A 16,855-nucleotide genomic window follows, 5' to 3' on the forward strand; every position below is an offset into this window, starting at 1 on the left:
TTGTAAGGTCAATAAGTTATCTGCTCCAGAAAGAGCCACTGAATTAATGACAGCCCAGTCAAGTGCCCTGTCACTGCCTCTACGTGTGCGGTTGCAGTCTTCTTCATGAGTTATACATACTCTAAAGGTGATCACAATGTGAGAATTTTTGACGATCTTACAATAGATTGTTTGTAAACATCAAGTAAAAATCTTAGAAGTTCAAATTCCTCAACTGTGAAGGGTCTTAGAGAAGTGTTCTTTCTCTTGTCACCCTCTTGCCTTTGGATAGAAGAGCCATATAAGCCAACTAGGACAGATATAATTATCTTTTTTTATTCCGAAGCTTCCTAATGATGGACACTTCCCAGATACTCTTCGTAGCTGCTTCCCGCATCTTCTCACTCATTACAGTCAAGATGTTCTTCCTTATGTCCAATCTAAACTTTGCTTCTTTCCTCAAGTTAGGTCTCTCAGAGGGGCATAAAATCCATTCTCTCTTCCTATTTTCGATAAGTACCTAACACAGCGATTTAAGTAACATCTTGCATGCAAATAGGTCCAAGGTGATTTAAATAGGTGAATGGATCAAACATTTTTATAATCCTGAAGATATAATTCAAGCTACTCCTTAATCTTTACAAAGTTTAACTCTGGCCTATATAATATTAATTGCTAATGCATTTCACCCTAGGACCTATTTTGCTAAGTATTGATAATGTTTCCTAATCTTTGAAACATATGTTTAAATGTTACCAGAAATAATGATGTTTTATGATCTAACTGATTTATGGCCTAACTACCACACGTAGACGCTAAAGCCAATCTACCTGGGTGCAAATCACGCTCTGTCACTTATTAGTTGTGTAACTTTGGGCAAGTTTCTTAACTTTTCTATGCCTCAGTTTCCTTAGCTATAAAATAGAGATAATAATGATGTATACTTCATATGGCTGTATTATGAATTAAGTGGGTTAATATTTTTAAAGTACTTAGAATTGTACCTGCTTTGTAGAAGTACACAATAAGTATTATTATTATTACTACAACTCCAAGATGATTTTCTAGGCCTTACGACTCATATCTGATTAGTCAGTAATCTTGTCTCTACAAACTTTCTTTTTTTTTTTGCAGTACGCGGGCCTCTCACCACTGTGGTCTCTCCCGTTGTGGAGCACAGGCTCCGGACGCGCAGGCTCAGAGGCCATGGCTCACGGGCCCAGCCGCTCCGCGGCATGTGGGATCTTCCCGGACCGGGGCACGAACCCGTGTCCCCTGCATCGGCAGGCAGACTCTCAACCACTGTGCCACCAGGGAAGCCCTCTACAAACTTCTTAGTCCTATTTTCTCTGCCTGGCATATCCATCACCTTCCTACCTAGATTACTCTCCTCTTGAACATCTCAGCTTGGTTGTACTTTCTCTGTCATGTTATGAGTTGAGATCTCATTTCTAGGGCCCTTTTTTTAGTGTTACTTGTGGTCAATTATGACCTCATGAAAATAGTTACCTTTTAATAACTTATCTTCTCAATGAGAGTCTTGGCTGTTCCTTGAAGGAATAAAGTAAATCCTACAATAGTTAATAATGCTCCCCAATTCCTAACAAGTTCCTTTGCTCTTATAAAACTATTGGTAAGTAAAGGTGAGCTGATACGTGATGTTTTTATTTGTTTGATTATCTCAAACTTTAATATAAAAATTCTTATTAGGTTATCTCATCCACTCTACCTAATTCCATTGTTGATATTCATATAAAGCGCTCATAACAGTGCCTGGTACACAGTATGTGCTCAATAAAGAATAATAAGAAGAGGGTTTCCCTGGTGGCACAGTGGTTGAGAGTCCGCCTGCCGATGCAGGGGACGCGGGTTCGTGCCCGGGTCCGGGAGGACCCCACATATCGCGTAGCGGCTAGGTTCGTGAGCCATGGCCACTGAGCCTGCGCATCCGGAGCCTGTGAGAGGACGCAACAGGAGAGGCCACAACAGTGAGAGGTCCGCATACCAAAAAAAAAAAAAAAGGAGGAGGAGGAAAAGAAGAAGAAGCAGGTTATAAATAACATATTTTCCCCAATCAGACAACACATTATCTCATTAAGCCTTCAATGACCTAAGAAGAAAATATAATTTATTCCCATTTTAAAGATGAAGAATTTCAGGCTTTAAGTGGCATAGGGTGATCATAAATCCTGACTTTCCCAGGACAGTGTTGGTTTACACTTCTTGACCCTGGTAATATTAATAGTGTTCCCTTTCGTTCTCAAAATTCATGTTTGGACAGTAAATTATATGATTATTCTAAAGTTAACTAATGCCAAGGCAACAGAGCCTGTAAGTGGAGGGGTTATAATCAAAACTAGAAGTCAACTCCAGAGCCCTAATCCCTTGGCTAAGCCCATGGAAAACCACATATCGTCTTTCACATACCAGGGAGTAGCACAAAATGTGAAATTTAAGAGAGGTATGGGGGACCATACACAGATTGAAACTTTAAAGTTTGAGAGGTCTCAGAGTGACACCCAAGAGAAGATAATCGGGAGGAAAGGTGTGGGAAACTCTTTCCATTTTTTTCTATCAGATGTCACAGAAGAGTTTCACAATTAGAAGTAGTACTGTGAATTTCAACTGCCTGATGAAAATCCCACTATTGAACAAAAATATTATCATATTTGATTATGCAAGGTGTGAATTCATGTTATTCCTGATGTCCTGGCATTAAAGAGGGAGAAATTCATTACAAGCCTGGGAGATAATAGTAAAATAATAAAAAAAATAGCAGCATTTAACATTCATATAGTAATTTACAGTTTATACATCACATGTACAGACCGTATATTTGGTTATGATTTATCTCTTTTGATTCTCACCGCTCCCTGAAATAAGTAGAGCAGAAATTATTACTTCCATTTTACATGGAACTGAGAATCAAAGGCCTTAAGTAAGTCACGAGATTCATACTTGAGAGTATAAATTAGGATACAACATCATCCTGACATTTTAAAGTGATTTAAAATTATTCAAATATAACTCGACAGAAGAACATTCAAGGGGAATGTACTTAAGGAGAAAAACCAAAATTATATACACCAGATGGGGAGTGTCTGGACTTAAAAAATTGCCAGTGTGCTTCCCACTAGACACTGATTTTATTTTATTTTTTATTTTTTTAAATTAATTTTTATTGGAGTATAGTTGCTTTACAATGTTGTGTTAGTTTCTACTGTACAGCAAAATGAATCAGCTGTGCATATACATCTATCCCCTCTATTTTGGACTTCCTTCCCATTTAGGTCACCACAATGCATTAAGTAGAGTTCCCTGTGCTATACAGTATGTTCTCATTAGTTATCTATTTCATACATAGTATCAATAGTGTATATGTGTCAATCCCAATCTCCCAATTCCTCCCATCCCACCCCCTTTCCCCCTTGGTATCCATACATTTGTTCTCTACCAGACACTGATTTTAGCTATAAGATTCATCAGGTTATTCAAACTACAAGATGTTATTGCCACCTGGCCCAGGCAGCATGGACACTATGCCTCCAGAGAATGGAGGTGAATTTGGTGATTTCACTTTTTGGTCTACAAAGTATTGGGTGTTGCTGTCAGATCAAGCAAAATGCTTTTCGAGTGCAAAGGATCAGTGTGGACAGCACAAATGCTGTCTCAGCACATCTCAGCCATTGTTTCGAGCTGTTTCATATTGGCTCCTGAAATCAGGAAACTGCTGATTCTGGGGAAAGTATGAAATAAATCCTGTTTCCTCCCTTTCCTCCTTTCCTTTTCTAGTCTCTGTCTCTCTCTTTTTTTTTTTAACTACACAAGGTGTATTTATTATTTTTTTTTTTTTGAGTCTCTGTCTCTTAAGCAAACCTGTTCTCTCATTCAACCATTCATTCACACACTGGTATTAATACAAGAAATAAAGACTACCATTATTAGTGCCTCTCTCAGGTGTTATTTGCACTTCAGCAGGAAGAAAAGCAGAAGATATCAAAATCTGTTGATTGCAGGACTTCCCTGGCGGTGCAGTGGTTAAGAAACCACCTGCCAATGCAGGGGAAACGGGTTCGGTCCCTGGTCCGGGAAGATCCCACATGCCGTGGATCAGCTAAGCCCGTGTGCCACAGCTACGGAGCCTGAGCTCAAGACCCCTCGAGCTGCAACTATTGAGTCCACACGCTGCAACTACTGAAGCCCACACGCCTAGAGCCCATGCTCCACAAGAGAAGCCGCCATACCGCAACGGAGAGTAGCGCCCACTTGCCGCAACTAGAGAAAGCCCACGCAGCAACGAAGACCCAACGCAGCCAAAAAAAAAAAAAAAAAAAAAAAAAAAATCTGATGATGGCATTTCAAGCAGGTAGCTTCTGAAATCACCTTCTGTAGGTGCTCCCTGCCTACAGTACTGAAAGGGTCCCACATTTCCACTCAAAAACAAACCTCCACTCATTGAGACTGAATAGTATCGAAAAATAATAATGGCATTTGCTTTGTTTGAGTTTGGGCTCACATATCTCTGCCTATTTTGCAGAACCAAAAGTGCAAATCCTTTAAAATGTGTGAAAGCTGAATGGTAACTAGGCAAAAACATAATTCACCAAGATATGTTTATGTCCGTTGACTGTGATTTTGAACACAGTAGGGCATATGTCATCTGCAATCTGTCATGTGTCATCCTGAAAGTCATTCCCTTCCACAGTTGCAGAAAACCAGGTTATAAAGTCCCCTTCACACTTCATGACAACACGGCTTGCGGAGGTGTCTCCCAAAATGGGGTTGACATAGATGTAGGAGATAGGCACCAATAACCCACCAAAAACTGGATACAACTTTTCAGTTATGTGAGTAGCTCCTACTCCAAATTTTTCATCCTGTCCTCGTCCTCCCATTTCCAACTTCAAAACTTCTAAAAATCAGTTCCTGCCACATTTAGCCAAAAGTTTGCAACTGACTAACATTAACCTTCATACTGAATCTTCTTTGTCTCTTATCAGCCTCAACTCCGCAGTCGGTTTGAACGGGGATTTTTGTGCTCTAGGTTGTTGCTTTGGGATGTGCTGAATTGTGTGTGTGTGTGTGTGTGTGTGTGTGTCTGTGTGTTGGGAGTGGGGGCAAACAGAGAGGTGGTGATGTCAGTGGAAAGAATCTCTTATCTCTGTTTAATGTGGTAGTTGATTTAACACATTTACTGGTTATGACAAATTACTGTGTGGGTGTGGAAGTTTCAGACAAAAGTTGATGTTTCAAAGCAAACATCCATGTTTAGGTAAGGATACAGTTACAGCAGAAATGACTAGATAGATAGATAGATGTAGATAGATATAATAGATATTATATACATATATAGTAAATATATATATTTCTGGATTAGATATATTATTTACTTTATATTTTCAAATTTGATAAACTTCCTTGGTTGTCTTTTAAAATCTAACTTACCTCATTCAAAATCACTCCAAATGGCTGAGGCCTTTTCATATGCTTCCCTTTATGTTTGATTTTCCTTCTTTTTAAATGTCATTCACTTTGTAGTCATCACTCCAGGTATTCTTTAGTAATTTCTTAAATGTTTCCAGAAATATTGAAAGTCCAGGTACCAGCATACAGATGACATTTTGAAAAATGAAAATAATTCACTAATTTTTAAAGATGATGAAAGTTATGCGTGTATATATGTATGTTGATATTTGTCATGAAATGATTTTGTGTCTGTAAAACTGGCTGCGCCATGTGATAAAGTTGTTTCTATGGAAACGGCTCATGATTCATGATCAACATAAAAGAAAACTACATATGAAGGTATAAGGTAGATCTGACAGAGAAACTACTAATTTCTGAATTAGAAAATTTAAATGCCATTATTACTAACACTTTTTATGGCTAGAAAATTTCTTTTATAATCCTAATAAATGTTATTAAGTCCCTATAATATGCTAGGAGCTACATAGAGAGCATAAGGAATATAATCCTAAACTTCCTGTAGCTTTCATAGTGCTGGTGGTGAGGGGGTGGAAGACAAGGTTAATAAAAACCTTATACGAACTGAAAGAAGATCATTATGTTATATTGGGTCTTTTGTCTTTTCAGAGTCTTGATGTGTTTATATGCCCCACACATTCTTCCTCCAGCAGATTCCTCTTCCATGTGGTTACAGCAAATCTCTGTAGAAGAAAGATGACTTCGTGTGGGTGTTGAAGTAGATCTAGATGCATCTGGGTGGGAAAGAGATTGCAGGTGGGAGGAGGGAGAAATGATGGCCTCTGACATGAGAAAATGTTCTAGGCACAGGTAGGATTTCAAATAAATGTCATTGACCTGTCTCTATGGAAACCACAAAGCAGTTTCTCTTGACTAAAGAATTGTATATCATTGTCTTGAAAATAATAGATCAGAAGAAAAAAAACCTCCCGTGAGTCACAGAGGGCTAGAGTAGGCAGGGACCCTGAGCTTTCAACAAATCTATTCCCCCGCCTTCAGGAAGGATCCCAAATAAACCTTCTCATTCAAACAGGATTCACTCCTAGCAACTTCCCTGATTTATCCATTCAGCAACCAGAAAGAGACATCTGGCCTCTAACTTTCCTACTGCGTCCAGAGGACCTTAACCCACACTCTTTTTCTGCTGTGGTAGGGACTGCTAACAGCTACCTTCTGTTTGAACCTTCCTTTGTTTGAATCTACTTCTCTAGCTGCTTCTCTGCTTTCTTTCCCTAAACTTGATGACACACTCTATGAATATGCCTTTGCTAAAATAGGTATCCACTTTCCAGGAGACCATCTGTGGGGATAGGGCTCTGTTGAAATCTTGTTTAAAATCATCCCCACCAAGCCATTCAAATGTTTCAGCTCTTCTGCAAAGCTCCTGGGGGTCACTTTTGAATTTTCCTGGCAGCTAAGTTTCATTTCTGTTGGTCCCACTTGTGCTGTCTATTATACCCCCCATCTCATTTCATTGCCAAATACACCTTCTACAAGAACACACACTGCTTTCAATGTGATTTCCCATGGAAACACGGTGTTCCAGAAGGACTCTGAACCATTTTAGGGATGTGATGGAGAAGAGAGCAGATGCTGTGTAAGTGGGTTCCACACACATCTTTTCTTCCCATCTATATGGTTTTATAAAAGCAACTGAAACAGTGTACAAAAGTCACTTCTCTGGGTGAATTTGAAAAGTAGGTTCTCAATCTTGTCAGGGTCTAGGTCCTCCTAGATAAAGAACAATGTTGCTGCAGGTTAAAGTTGACTGCACTTCATTCTCTGTCTTTGGTCAGCACCCTTTCTCCATATCTCTAACTGGTTCATTTCAGCCACCACATTTATGCACCCAGGATTTCTCCCTGTAGAACCTGCTTTATATGTGAACAGAATTAGAAGGGTCACGAAGAAATTAATCTTTTTCAGGATAGGTCCAACCTCCAATATTCTACCACAATGTTCCCACAAGTACCTTGCAACAACATGCTCTGAATTTTTTTTTTTTTTTAATTCTGAAAACATATCTACTTCAACGGTGAACAAGGTGGTTGGTGCTTCTTTTCCTGTTTCCCTCCCTGGGCAGATGGTGCCGTTATGTGCCCATCACTCAATATGGAACCCATAGGGCAACCTAGGCTCACTGCCTCTCTAACTTCCAACATCTAACCAGTCATGAAATCCTTCTGATTTGCCTCTGTTTGAATTTCTCTTTCTTCCCCTCTTCTTTTCTATTCTTAAGGCCACTGTTCTCCTTGAGGCATTTATCATCTCTCATCTGGACTCCGAAATACCCTGTAATGCTTCTTAACTAGGAATGTTGGCCCCAGTTGTAGCCTTCTCTACTTCATCCTCCACGCAGCTATCAGAATGATCTATCTGAAATGCAAAACGTAGCACCTGTTAAAACCTGTAGCAGGTTTCCTGTATTTCAGGATTAGGATTCATTTCCTTAGCATACACATTCCAGCATCATTTCTTCTTTCTGTCTCTCTGTCTCTGTTTCTGTCTCTGTCTGTGTGTGTATGTGTGTGTGTGTGTGTGTGTGTGTGTGTGTGTGTCCTTTTAAAGTGAAAAATTTTAATGTTTAAGATTTTTAAAAAAATCAAACAATTCAAAAGGGCATATTAAGAACAGTAAGTATCCCTCTAAGTCTTACTCCTATAGTCCTGGTTCCACTTCCAAGAGACAACCACTGTTACTCATTTCTTGTATATTCTTCCAGAAGTGGTCTGTGCATATACAAAAAAATATGTATGTTTCTAGATAGGCTTCTTTTTAGACAAGTGAGAACATTCAATAACTCCGTCCTACATCTTGCTGTTAACATCCTGTCTTACTTCTTGACAATCTTCCCTGTGCCCTTTAAGTTCTCCCAATAGTGAATGACTTATAATTCCCAGAACAGTCCATACTGTTTTCAGGCATACTTGCCAATGCTGATGCCTTTCCTTTTGCTTGGAAGTTTCTTCTTCTCACTTGCAGCCTACACATGGTGCTCACTACTATTCCTCTTTAGGAATTAACCTTTCACCGTGCCTTAGAAACTGCTCCTCTATGCTCCCATAGGACGCTGGACATACATGTCTCTATCATAGCCACTACCACATTGTTTTAAATAACTTGGTCTCTGCATTCTCCTCTATGCTGTAAAATATTGGGCTGGCCAAAAAGTTCGCTCGGGTTCCCCCACAACATCTTACACCAAAAGCCAAACGAACTTTTTGGCCAACCCAATATCTGACGGTATGACACACGTCTTAGTCATTTTCCCATCCCTAGCACCCAGTTCAGGGCACGATAAAAGACTAAGTGTTCAGTAAGTACATGTTGAACCAAAACATCCCATGATCAAGGTAACTATGGATGTTTCAAAAATCTTCCAAAAGGGGGAAAAAAATCTTTACTTCAAGAATAGAGATTTTAAATACTTTTTTAAAAAAGACTATAAACCCCACAAGGACAGACACCCTATCTGCTTTATTCAGTAGAGTGGTTGAAAGCTCCTTGGAAAATGCCTTTAATCTTAAATATACAATACGATGACAGTTTTATTGGGGCTGTAAGAGGGAAAACACATTAGGCACTTAATGGAGTGGTAGAAGAAAAAAACTATTAGCGGAAAAACAATGAGGGCTATGAGGATTCTAAGAAGGGGATACTGGGCTCACTAAAGAAAACCCATTTATCTTTCATTCTTCTTATGACCAGCCTTTTTTTACTAAGTTATCACCACTAATGGGAATTAATTTTAAACCGTTTCTTGAGCATTTCTGTCAAGGGCTAAGTAATAGATTGTTATGTGCTATGACTATAACTTCCTTCAACAATCATCAGTCAAGAGATTTCATGAAATGCATGATCTTCTGAAAACAGAAGCATTCGAAAATGCAGAAACTCAATCCTGGTATTACAAGAAATAGGATTCACTCTGCTGAAAAAGCTCATGGGGAAACTGTATTAACATTTAATCAACAGCAAGCATATACCATTCATCTTCCTATTATCCTCAAGTGTGATAATGTCATTTGAGTTATTGAAACTCAAATCATTTGGAAATACTTAATACCATTTTTTTCTTTTGTAATATTTTACCTTCCCTATAAGGCAAGATTTGATTCATGTGTGTTTTGAGGGCACTATCAAGACTTTGGGGGCCTGCCATGACAAAAAGCACCAAACATTTACAGAATTGATACTAAGTGACGGTCAGCGGAGATGAGCACTGTGCCTTCACCCCTTGCTCCCAGACCACCTGATGGAAAGATTTTAAGTGGGTTGGGCAAATCTTTGGGATACCCAGATCTTGAAAAATAAAGGTTTCCTTCTGTTTCACATTGTGTTGAAACATTTATTAGTTTGGCAATAGTTGAGCAATGTTCCCTGTTTGAATACAATGGACAGTACCAGATGGAAATACTTCAAATATGGTCCTGGCTCCAACGCTTAATACGATATAAACCAGGCATCATTCGTCTCATTTTAAAGACCATGGATTCAACATTTCTTGTTGCTGTCTTTGGGAATGTGTTTAGGAAAAAATGGATGATAATGCTATGACCAATTAAAATGGTAATCCAAGGGGCCCCAGACTGCACACAATCATTACTGCAACGTTCCCAGGAGATTACCAGAGTTTGCACTCAGCTGGAATTTAATAAATGCTTGTTGACTGACACACCTCAAAGGAGAACAAAATGGAATAAGATGGAATCTAACAGGAGAATATGATGAAGACGAAGAATCTTGATTTTAACAGAGTCTAAAATCTTTAATAGCCTAAGTTTATATGGTAGATATTTGAACTAGAAAGAGGTTTAGCAATTGCATCAATTACCTTCATTTTACAGAAGAGAACCCTGAGGCCTGGAGAAGTCAAGTGACTCACTTAAGGTCTCAAAGCTAAATGCCAGGAATATTTTTTTACTTGCCTCATAGATAGGAGTCAGACTCTTGCAGGCAGCCTGCCTGGGTTCAAATCCTTCTTCTGCTCTTTACTAGATCTATAACTTCTGAGCAAGTTATTTAACCTCTCTTAACATGTTTCTCCCTCTCTCCACCTCAGTTTCTCCATCTGTAATGGGGGATGATAATTCTATAGCCTTAAATGAGCTACTAATATAAAGCATTTGATAGCCATACCTTATACATAGGACATGTTCAATAAATGCTACTGTTTTCATTGTACTACACACTGTAATACCTAGTCTGGTCACGTAATCCTAAGAACACAGTCTTTCAAATGTGACTGCAAACTTTAAAAAACCTGGATAGGCTTGCTTTGATGTGGCTTGGAGTACAAAAAGATCTTTCTGTTATTTCCAAACAGAAAGGCAAAGGAGAAGCTCTCTTAGCTTCTCCAGATGGTACAACGTTGTAACCCAGCACCTAAAAGTGAGACCTGGTTGATTACTCATATAAGAGAAAAACGTATTTATATCTTTAACTGCTGATATCTGTTCATGCCTTTAAATGGTACTGACCTATTTGCTCTATTTGCAAAGGAATTCTGTTATAGCCTCAGGGAATTTACTGACAGCAGCAAGAGTATGTTTAGGCTCTTTTACAAAGCTATTGCAAGCTCCTAGTGGGGTGAAAGCCAGTTTGCAATGTTCTTTATTCTGAAGAAGAAAAGTCATTGTAAAGCAGCAGGATAGTGTTGTCCGAATTACTGGGCTTGGCAACATTTTCATAGCCATCATTAAAGGCTGGTGGACTCATAAGTATTGGCACAGTTAGGAGGACTGCTTATTAGTTTAAGTCAAGCCCTATCAGCCTTGTCATCAACTGTTACACTCAATTTTCCCCTCTGAGCACAGCTACCTGTTTAACTACCTGGGAGTTAACTTGAAACTTAGTTTGAAAAATATCATCTTTAGAGAAATTTAAGAGGAAAAAAGGTTCATTTCTTAATAATGCTAGCCCTTAGAATAATGTACTACAATCTTGCTTCTCAAAGTGCTGTCCATATACCAGCAATCGGCATCACCTGGGAGTTGTTAAAAATGTAGGCTATCAGACCCCATCCCAAACCTCTGAATAAAAAACTGCATTTTAACATGTTGAGATCCCAGAGTGATTCAGATACACATTAAAGAATGGGAAACACTGGCTTAGAGAAAGTGGTGACAGGTAGTTATTGTTCGGTGTCACCAAGAGGATGATAATTAGACATAACTGAAGCATATACCAGAAACCTCTGGAATCAAATACTAAAATAACAGTGGGATTTAACAAGAGTGGACATTTCGTAAATAAAATTTCTTTTTCTTTTGGGTATTATTTAGAAAATTGGCTCATTTTAGTTTTTATTTTTTGGGGGGTGGGTGTTTTTATTGTTAATTTTAATGCCTATAAGAACATTCACTATGGCATCCATGTATGCATAAAGGAAGGAAACAATGAATACACAGTAGCTATCCATTCCCGGGAACAGCTTGGGTTGAGACCTACTTTGAGTTAGGACTCAATAGATTTCAAGTTTTCTGGGGGTGGCCACTCAGACCATCACGTCTTTAGATCAGAGACAGAGAGCTCTGTGGCTGGAACTCCTCCCTGATGACCAGGAGCTGCCTCTTTAATAAGACAGAAAGGCTAGTCATTGGACTCTGAAATACAAGGGTTCAACCTTTTGTTTTCAGGTAGTTAATATCTTGTTCCCCCAATCCACTACTCTGAGAGAAGACTTACTTACTATTATCTGTGTTTTATTGGGCTTATAGTAGCAGGTGTTAGTGGTTATTTTAAGGCAATTTCTGGGGGCTACTGTCTCCTTTTGTTCCAACTGCCTCTTATTCCTCTTCAGTCATCCGTGTGTGTGTGTGTGTGTGTGTGTGTGTGTGTGTGTGTGTAGGTATACAGCTTGGCAGAAATTGTTAAGAGAGAAGGTTTGAGGAATTTAATTTTAAATACATGGAAATCACAGTCATTTTTTTAAGATGATAGAAGATAATAGTATGTAGTCACTATCATAGGCACAATACATCCCATGATGCCAAAAGAAAAATTCTTCCTAATTTAATGAACAATATTGTTGCCTGAAAAGAAAACTCTTGCTCTCAAGTATGGTTTTTTTCCCTGCGTCAGAATTATTCTTCAGCAGTTTTCCATTCACTGCTCAAAACCAACAATTATTGATTATAGAGATTCTATAAAAACTCTCTCTCTCTCTTTCAAATTTGGGAAAAATATTTTAAATCCTGAAGGACATGAATCAGAAAATACTCTTGATGTGACGTTAGTCTTTAATAAAACAGACAATGTTAGAAACCAATCTGGAATTATATTTCACTTAGCGTAGCATAGGAAAAGAACAAAAATTAACAGTCTAGTTTTCAAACCCATTAATGTAATGTACAATTATGCGATTTTCCCACATGTGGAAATGGGTGGATAATAATGGTAATGAATAAAAATATAAAAATGAGCATTGTTTTAGCAATGGATTTTAATCTGAATTTTCTTTAAAACTATTTTATTATATTTGATGTTCATTTTTATTTGTTGTTAATTTTGTTGAAAATTTCCTATTAAATAATCTCAGAAGTTACTGCCTATCAGGGTTCTGAAACATGCTTAATATAAAAGCAATAAGTCTTATTTCTCATTGACATTTCAACTCTACTTTATGATCTAAAAATCAAAGCATACCATAGACAGTGCTCTTAACCAGGGCTTACTAACCAGATTTTGTTTATATAGAACCCTCAATCCTAAAATTCCTCTTTGTTTCCAATTTTTTTGGAGTTATTTCCAATCTATGTATTCCCATGCTTTGTTATAGATGATAGAAGAAAAAATAAACCTTGGGTCTTGTTGGTAGATTTCATTAAAAAGAGAAGCAAGGAAGAATAAGTAAATCAAGGTTTATTATTTTCCTATGTTCAGTGGTTTCTATTTTCCCATCATGTCTCTAACACTATTGTGGAAAGGTAATGGGTAATTTAGTAGAATATATTTTTTAAAGGTTTATCTGTTGGGTGAATATTTTAAAAACTCAAGTACATATACACACGGTACAGTGAGTAAATAGGTTATATTATTCCATCATTAAGAGCTATTTCCAGTGGTACAGCAATTAAATTAATTATTTTTTTTTCTGAGCTTCTGTATGAATTCAGTTGAACAACTGATTATACAGAGCTTTTTTGTTATGGTGGTTGTTTTAGTTAAACAGCAACTTCCCTATTCGATTCAGTTTTGGTTTTGTCTTTGGTTTGAAACTGAAAAGTTGTTTGTAAATATAGTCAACAGAATTATACATTTTAAAAATTCTGAAAAGCGTAGTACTCTAAAAGCAGACCACTGGCAAAGGCACTGTTTGCCTTTTGAGTCTTCTGAATCTTCTCCTATTTTATAAATTATCTGTGTGGGTACTTACAAGGTGCCAAAATAAATGACTGAAAAGGAAATTATTATCATCATTTATCTACATGATACAAACAACTTAAACTAATTCATTGCCTAATTTATCCAGTCGCAATGGCGTGGATTGGGTATGATTTGTATATGTGCCCATGTTATTACATTCCCCAGTGTTTGTCAATAGTTCATCTTGGGTGCTTTGTGGTAGTGACATGTATGTGACAGAATATTATAAATGAGTCTATTAAAAATCTTTTCCAAGTCAGAGAATATTCATTGTGCATTGATATTTAAAAATTGTTTTTCTAATACAGCCATCAGAGATATTAATTTAAAATAATATTTAAAATAAGCTATTTAAAGCAGGGGAAAGTGCAACTTTAAAATACAGAAACTTAATAGTCACACTTTTTATTCTAATCCCACTCAATATATTTTAAATATACGTATTTTTCCCTGACATACCTTAAAAAAAAAAGAAAGAAAAATTCTTAAGCCTTAGCGTGTTAAAATAAAATGACTCACTAATAATGAAATGAAATGACAATTCAATAGCCTTTACAAATATAGAGTGATAAAACCCCCAGAGGCTTTAGTCTTTAAATTATTCAGCATGTCTAAATTTCTGCTGCCACAATATTTTTTTTCGCAAGTGGAATAAAAATGGCATTTTGCTCAGGTAGATCTAGCTGTTCCCTGGGTGGTTGGTTCTAGAAAAGCGACAGGCTTTTCCCCCTGCCTTACAAGAAGCAACAGTTGGAAACTCTAACTAGAAAACTGCTACCCCACAGTGGTTGGAAAGCGCCAACAGAGATAGTGACAGCTATGATTTCAATCCATTTTGCAACAGCTTCAGAAAGGCAGGAGGAAAAATGAAATAAAAGAATGTTAACTCTTAGCAATGAAAAGATTGCGCTATGCTCCCTATGTTGCTATCGCCCTCTCCTCCCCCCTCCCTTTTCTAGTCTCTTTGATCATCAGGCTTTTTCGGCATGCTTGGGTTTATAAGGCAAAGCAAAGCAATAACTCCATCCATTCGGTTTGAACTTAAACCCGCAAGATGCAGCAAGACAAATTCATCAACCCTCACGTGGGAACAATACAAGCCTCTCCCCAGAATCTGGCTTGAGCACTTTGACACCGTTGTCTCAGCCTGTTGCTCCTGCCACTCGGTGTGCTAGAGCCTGGAAAGAGGGAGGGAACACTATGAAACCTCATCTGTGTGCTTGGGTGCTTTGTGGCGGGCCGTGGGTGGGTCCGCTTCACCGGCTGCCGGGACCGTGCCTGCGGAGTAGGCGGCCGCGGACCACCGTGCGGGGACCCTCTCGTGCAGGCCGCCCGGCCACCGGCAGGTGGTGCCCTACGCCTCTCAACACCGAAGGAAACCCAGCGAAAGTACCGCTGACTCCGCCCCACCGGCTCTGCCGGCGCCACAGTCACCGTCCTTCCCCAAATAGTGCGGAGCACGTTTCCTCCGGAACACCGCAGTAGCCCGTGTGTGTGTGTGTCGAAAATACAAACCAGGGCCAGCAGGGTGTGTGTGTGCCAGAGTGGGGAGCGGGCGCGGAGCGGGATCCATGGGCCGGGGCGAGGTGACCGCCAACGAAACGCAGAGGGCACGGGGACCGGTCCGTTTCGCATCTGCGTAAGCCCGGCTGCCGGGCCAGTAGCGAGGCCACTCACCATGTTCACTTCGGAGACCATGTCTATGCTGGCGACATCGATCCTCATCCCGACGTCCACGGGGGGCCCTACCGGGGAGGTGGGACACATTACGGGCATAATCTCAGAGTGGCCACAGGCTGGGGAGGGTCGGGGGGCTTCCCTGCGCTATCTACATTCTGAATGGGCTCCGCTACCCCCAGCCCTCCACCCCCTTGCCGGGGACAGCCTGGGAAAACAGGTGTGGGCACACGAATGATGCAGTGACTATGCAGAGGGTGTGTCGGGCCGGGGGAAGGTCGGCCCTGCCTGGGGTTCATCCACCTGCGACTGGGGCTCCGGCGTGGTGTGTGTGTGTGTGTGGCCAGAGCGTAGGGCGTAAGGCACGCTTACCAAAATGACATGTTTCTTCTTCTTCTTCTTTTTTTTTTTTTTTTTGACATTTGTCTTTGACAAGAAAGGAGAACTAGATATGGGTTACAGGTTGAAAAAAAAGATGAAACATTACCTCCAAAGTCCGGCCGCAAGCGAATGTCATAACCTTTGAGCAATCTATCCACTGTCTCTTTCACGTATGACATGTTGCTGGGCTCATTGGCGCTGAAGGGAAGAAGTAGGGACCGGATTCAGAATGAGCACAAACTGCGAGCAGACATAAAAATAGACAGGCACACCTACCCCCCAAATAACGAGCTACATGATCCAGCAAGCATGTAAAAAGAAAAACACCAAGAAAAAAAGACATTCAACAACAGCAGCTCACCTGTGTGCACAACAGACCATGGCAATCATCACAGGGAAAGAGAGAAGCCCCAAACTCTCTCGGTTTTGTACTGTCCACATTACTAACTCTGATTAAAGAATTGTCTTTTCTGCGAAGATTCAAGGAATGCAACTTAGTCGGCGGCCGGGCAGTAATTCCCGAATGGACCTGCGCATGCGCAGAGGGTGCTCACTACCAAAAGACACCTTGTGCCTTGCAAACAATATTCCTAGTGGAACAGGCAACAGATTTCAATCCCTTTAAAGTTCCTGTTTGTGGTGCTCCGCGTCCTCCGTGTAGTAAAAGATACCCTGCTGTTTCCTTGCTCGTGCTTGTGTATACGGATCTTTCTTTGTGCACTGGAGGTTTCTACGTTCATTTCCTTTCTGCCTTCCACCTAATTTTTTTACTCAGTTTCCAGGGATATGGCTTAGGCTGCCTGTGATTGGCATATTTCGTTGACAGTCACGGTGGTCTTAGAACCGGGAGTCTAGAGGCGAGGCGGTTCTCTCTGGTTGCCTGTGTGTGTGTGTGTGTGTGTGTGTGTGTGTGTGTGTGTGAGAGAGAGAGAGAGAGAGAGAGAGAGAGAGAGAGAGAGAGAGAGAG

At 39.7% G+C, this 16,855-nt stretch overlaps 1 protein-coding gene across 3 annotated transcripts in view; it reads right to left on the bottom strand.

The window, feature by feature from the left end:
* GABRB1 (gamma-aminobutyric acid type A receptor subunit beta1) overlaps window positions 1–16,686 on the bottom strand; it is a 394,887-nt gene extending 378,201 nt beyond the window's left edge. Inside the window, exons 1-3 of one of the 3 annotated variants that reach the window (XM_027103040.1) lie at window positions 16,250–16,686; window positions 15,995–16,086; window positions 15,508–15,575 (exon numbers count right to left, since the gene is read on the bottom strand). In XM_027103040.1, the coding sequence (XP_026958841.1) occupies window positions 15,508–15,575; window positions 15,995–16,086; window positions 16,250–16,329 (240 nt within the window). In that variant the 5' untranslated portion in view covers window positions 16,330–16,686. The remainder of the gene's footprint in view (window positions 1–15,507; window positions 15,576–15,994; window positions 16,087–16,249) is intronic. The other 2 variants (XM_027103041.1, XM_027103042.1) reach the window with 2 other exon arrangements.
* Between the last annotated feature and the right edge of the window lie 169 nt (window positions 16,687–16,855).

The sequence above is a fragment of the Aethalodelphis obliquidens genome, unplaced genomic scaffold (genome assembly GCF_003676395.1).
Source record: "Aethalodelphis obliquidens isolate GAN/ISIS:26980383/991018 unplaced genomic scaffold, ASM367639v1 scaffold6, whole genome shotgun sequence".
NCBI lineage: Eukaryota > Metazoa > Chordata > Mammalia > Artiodactyla > Delphinidae > Aethalodelphis > Aethalodelphis obliquidens.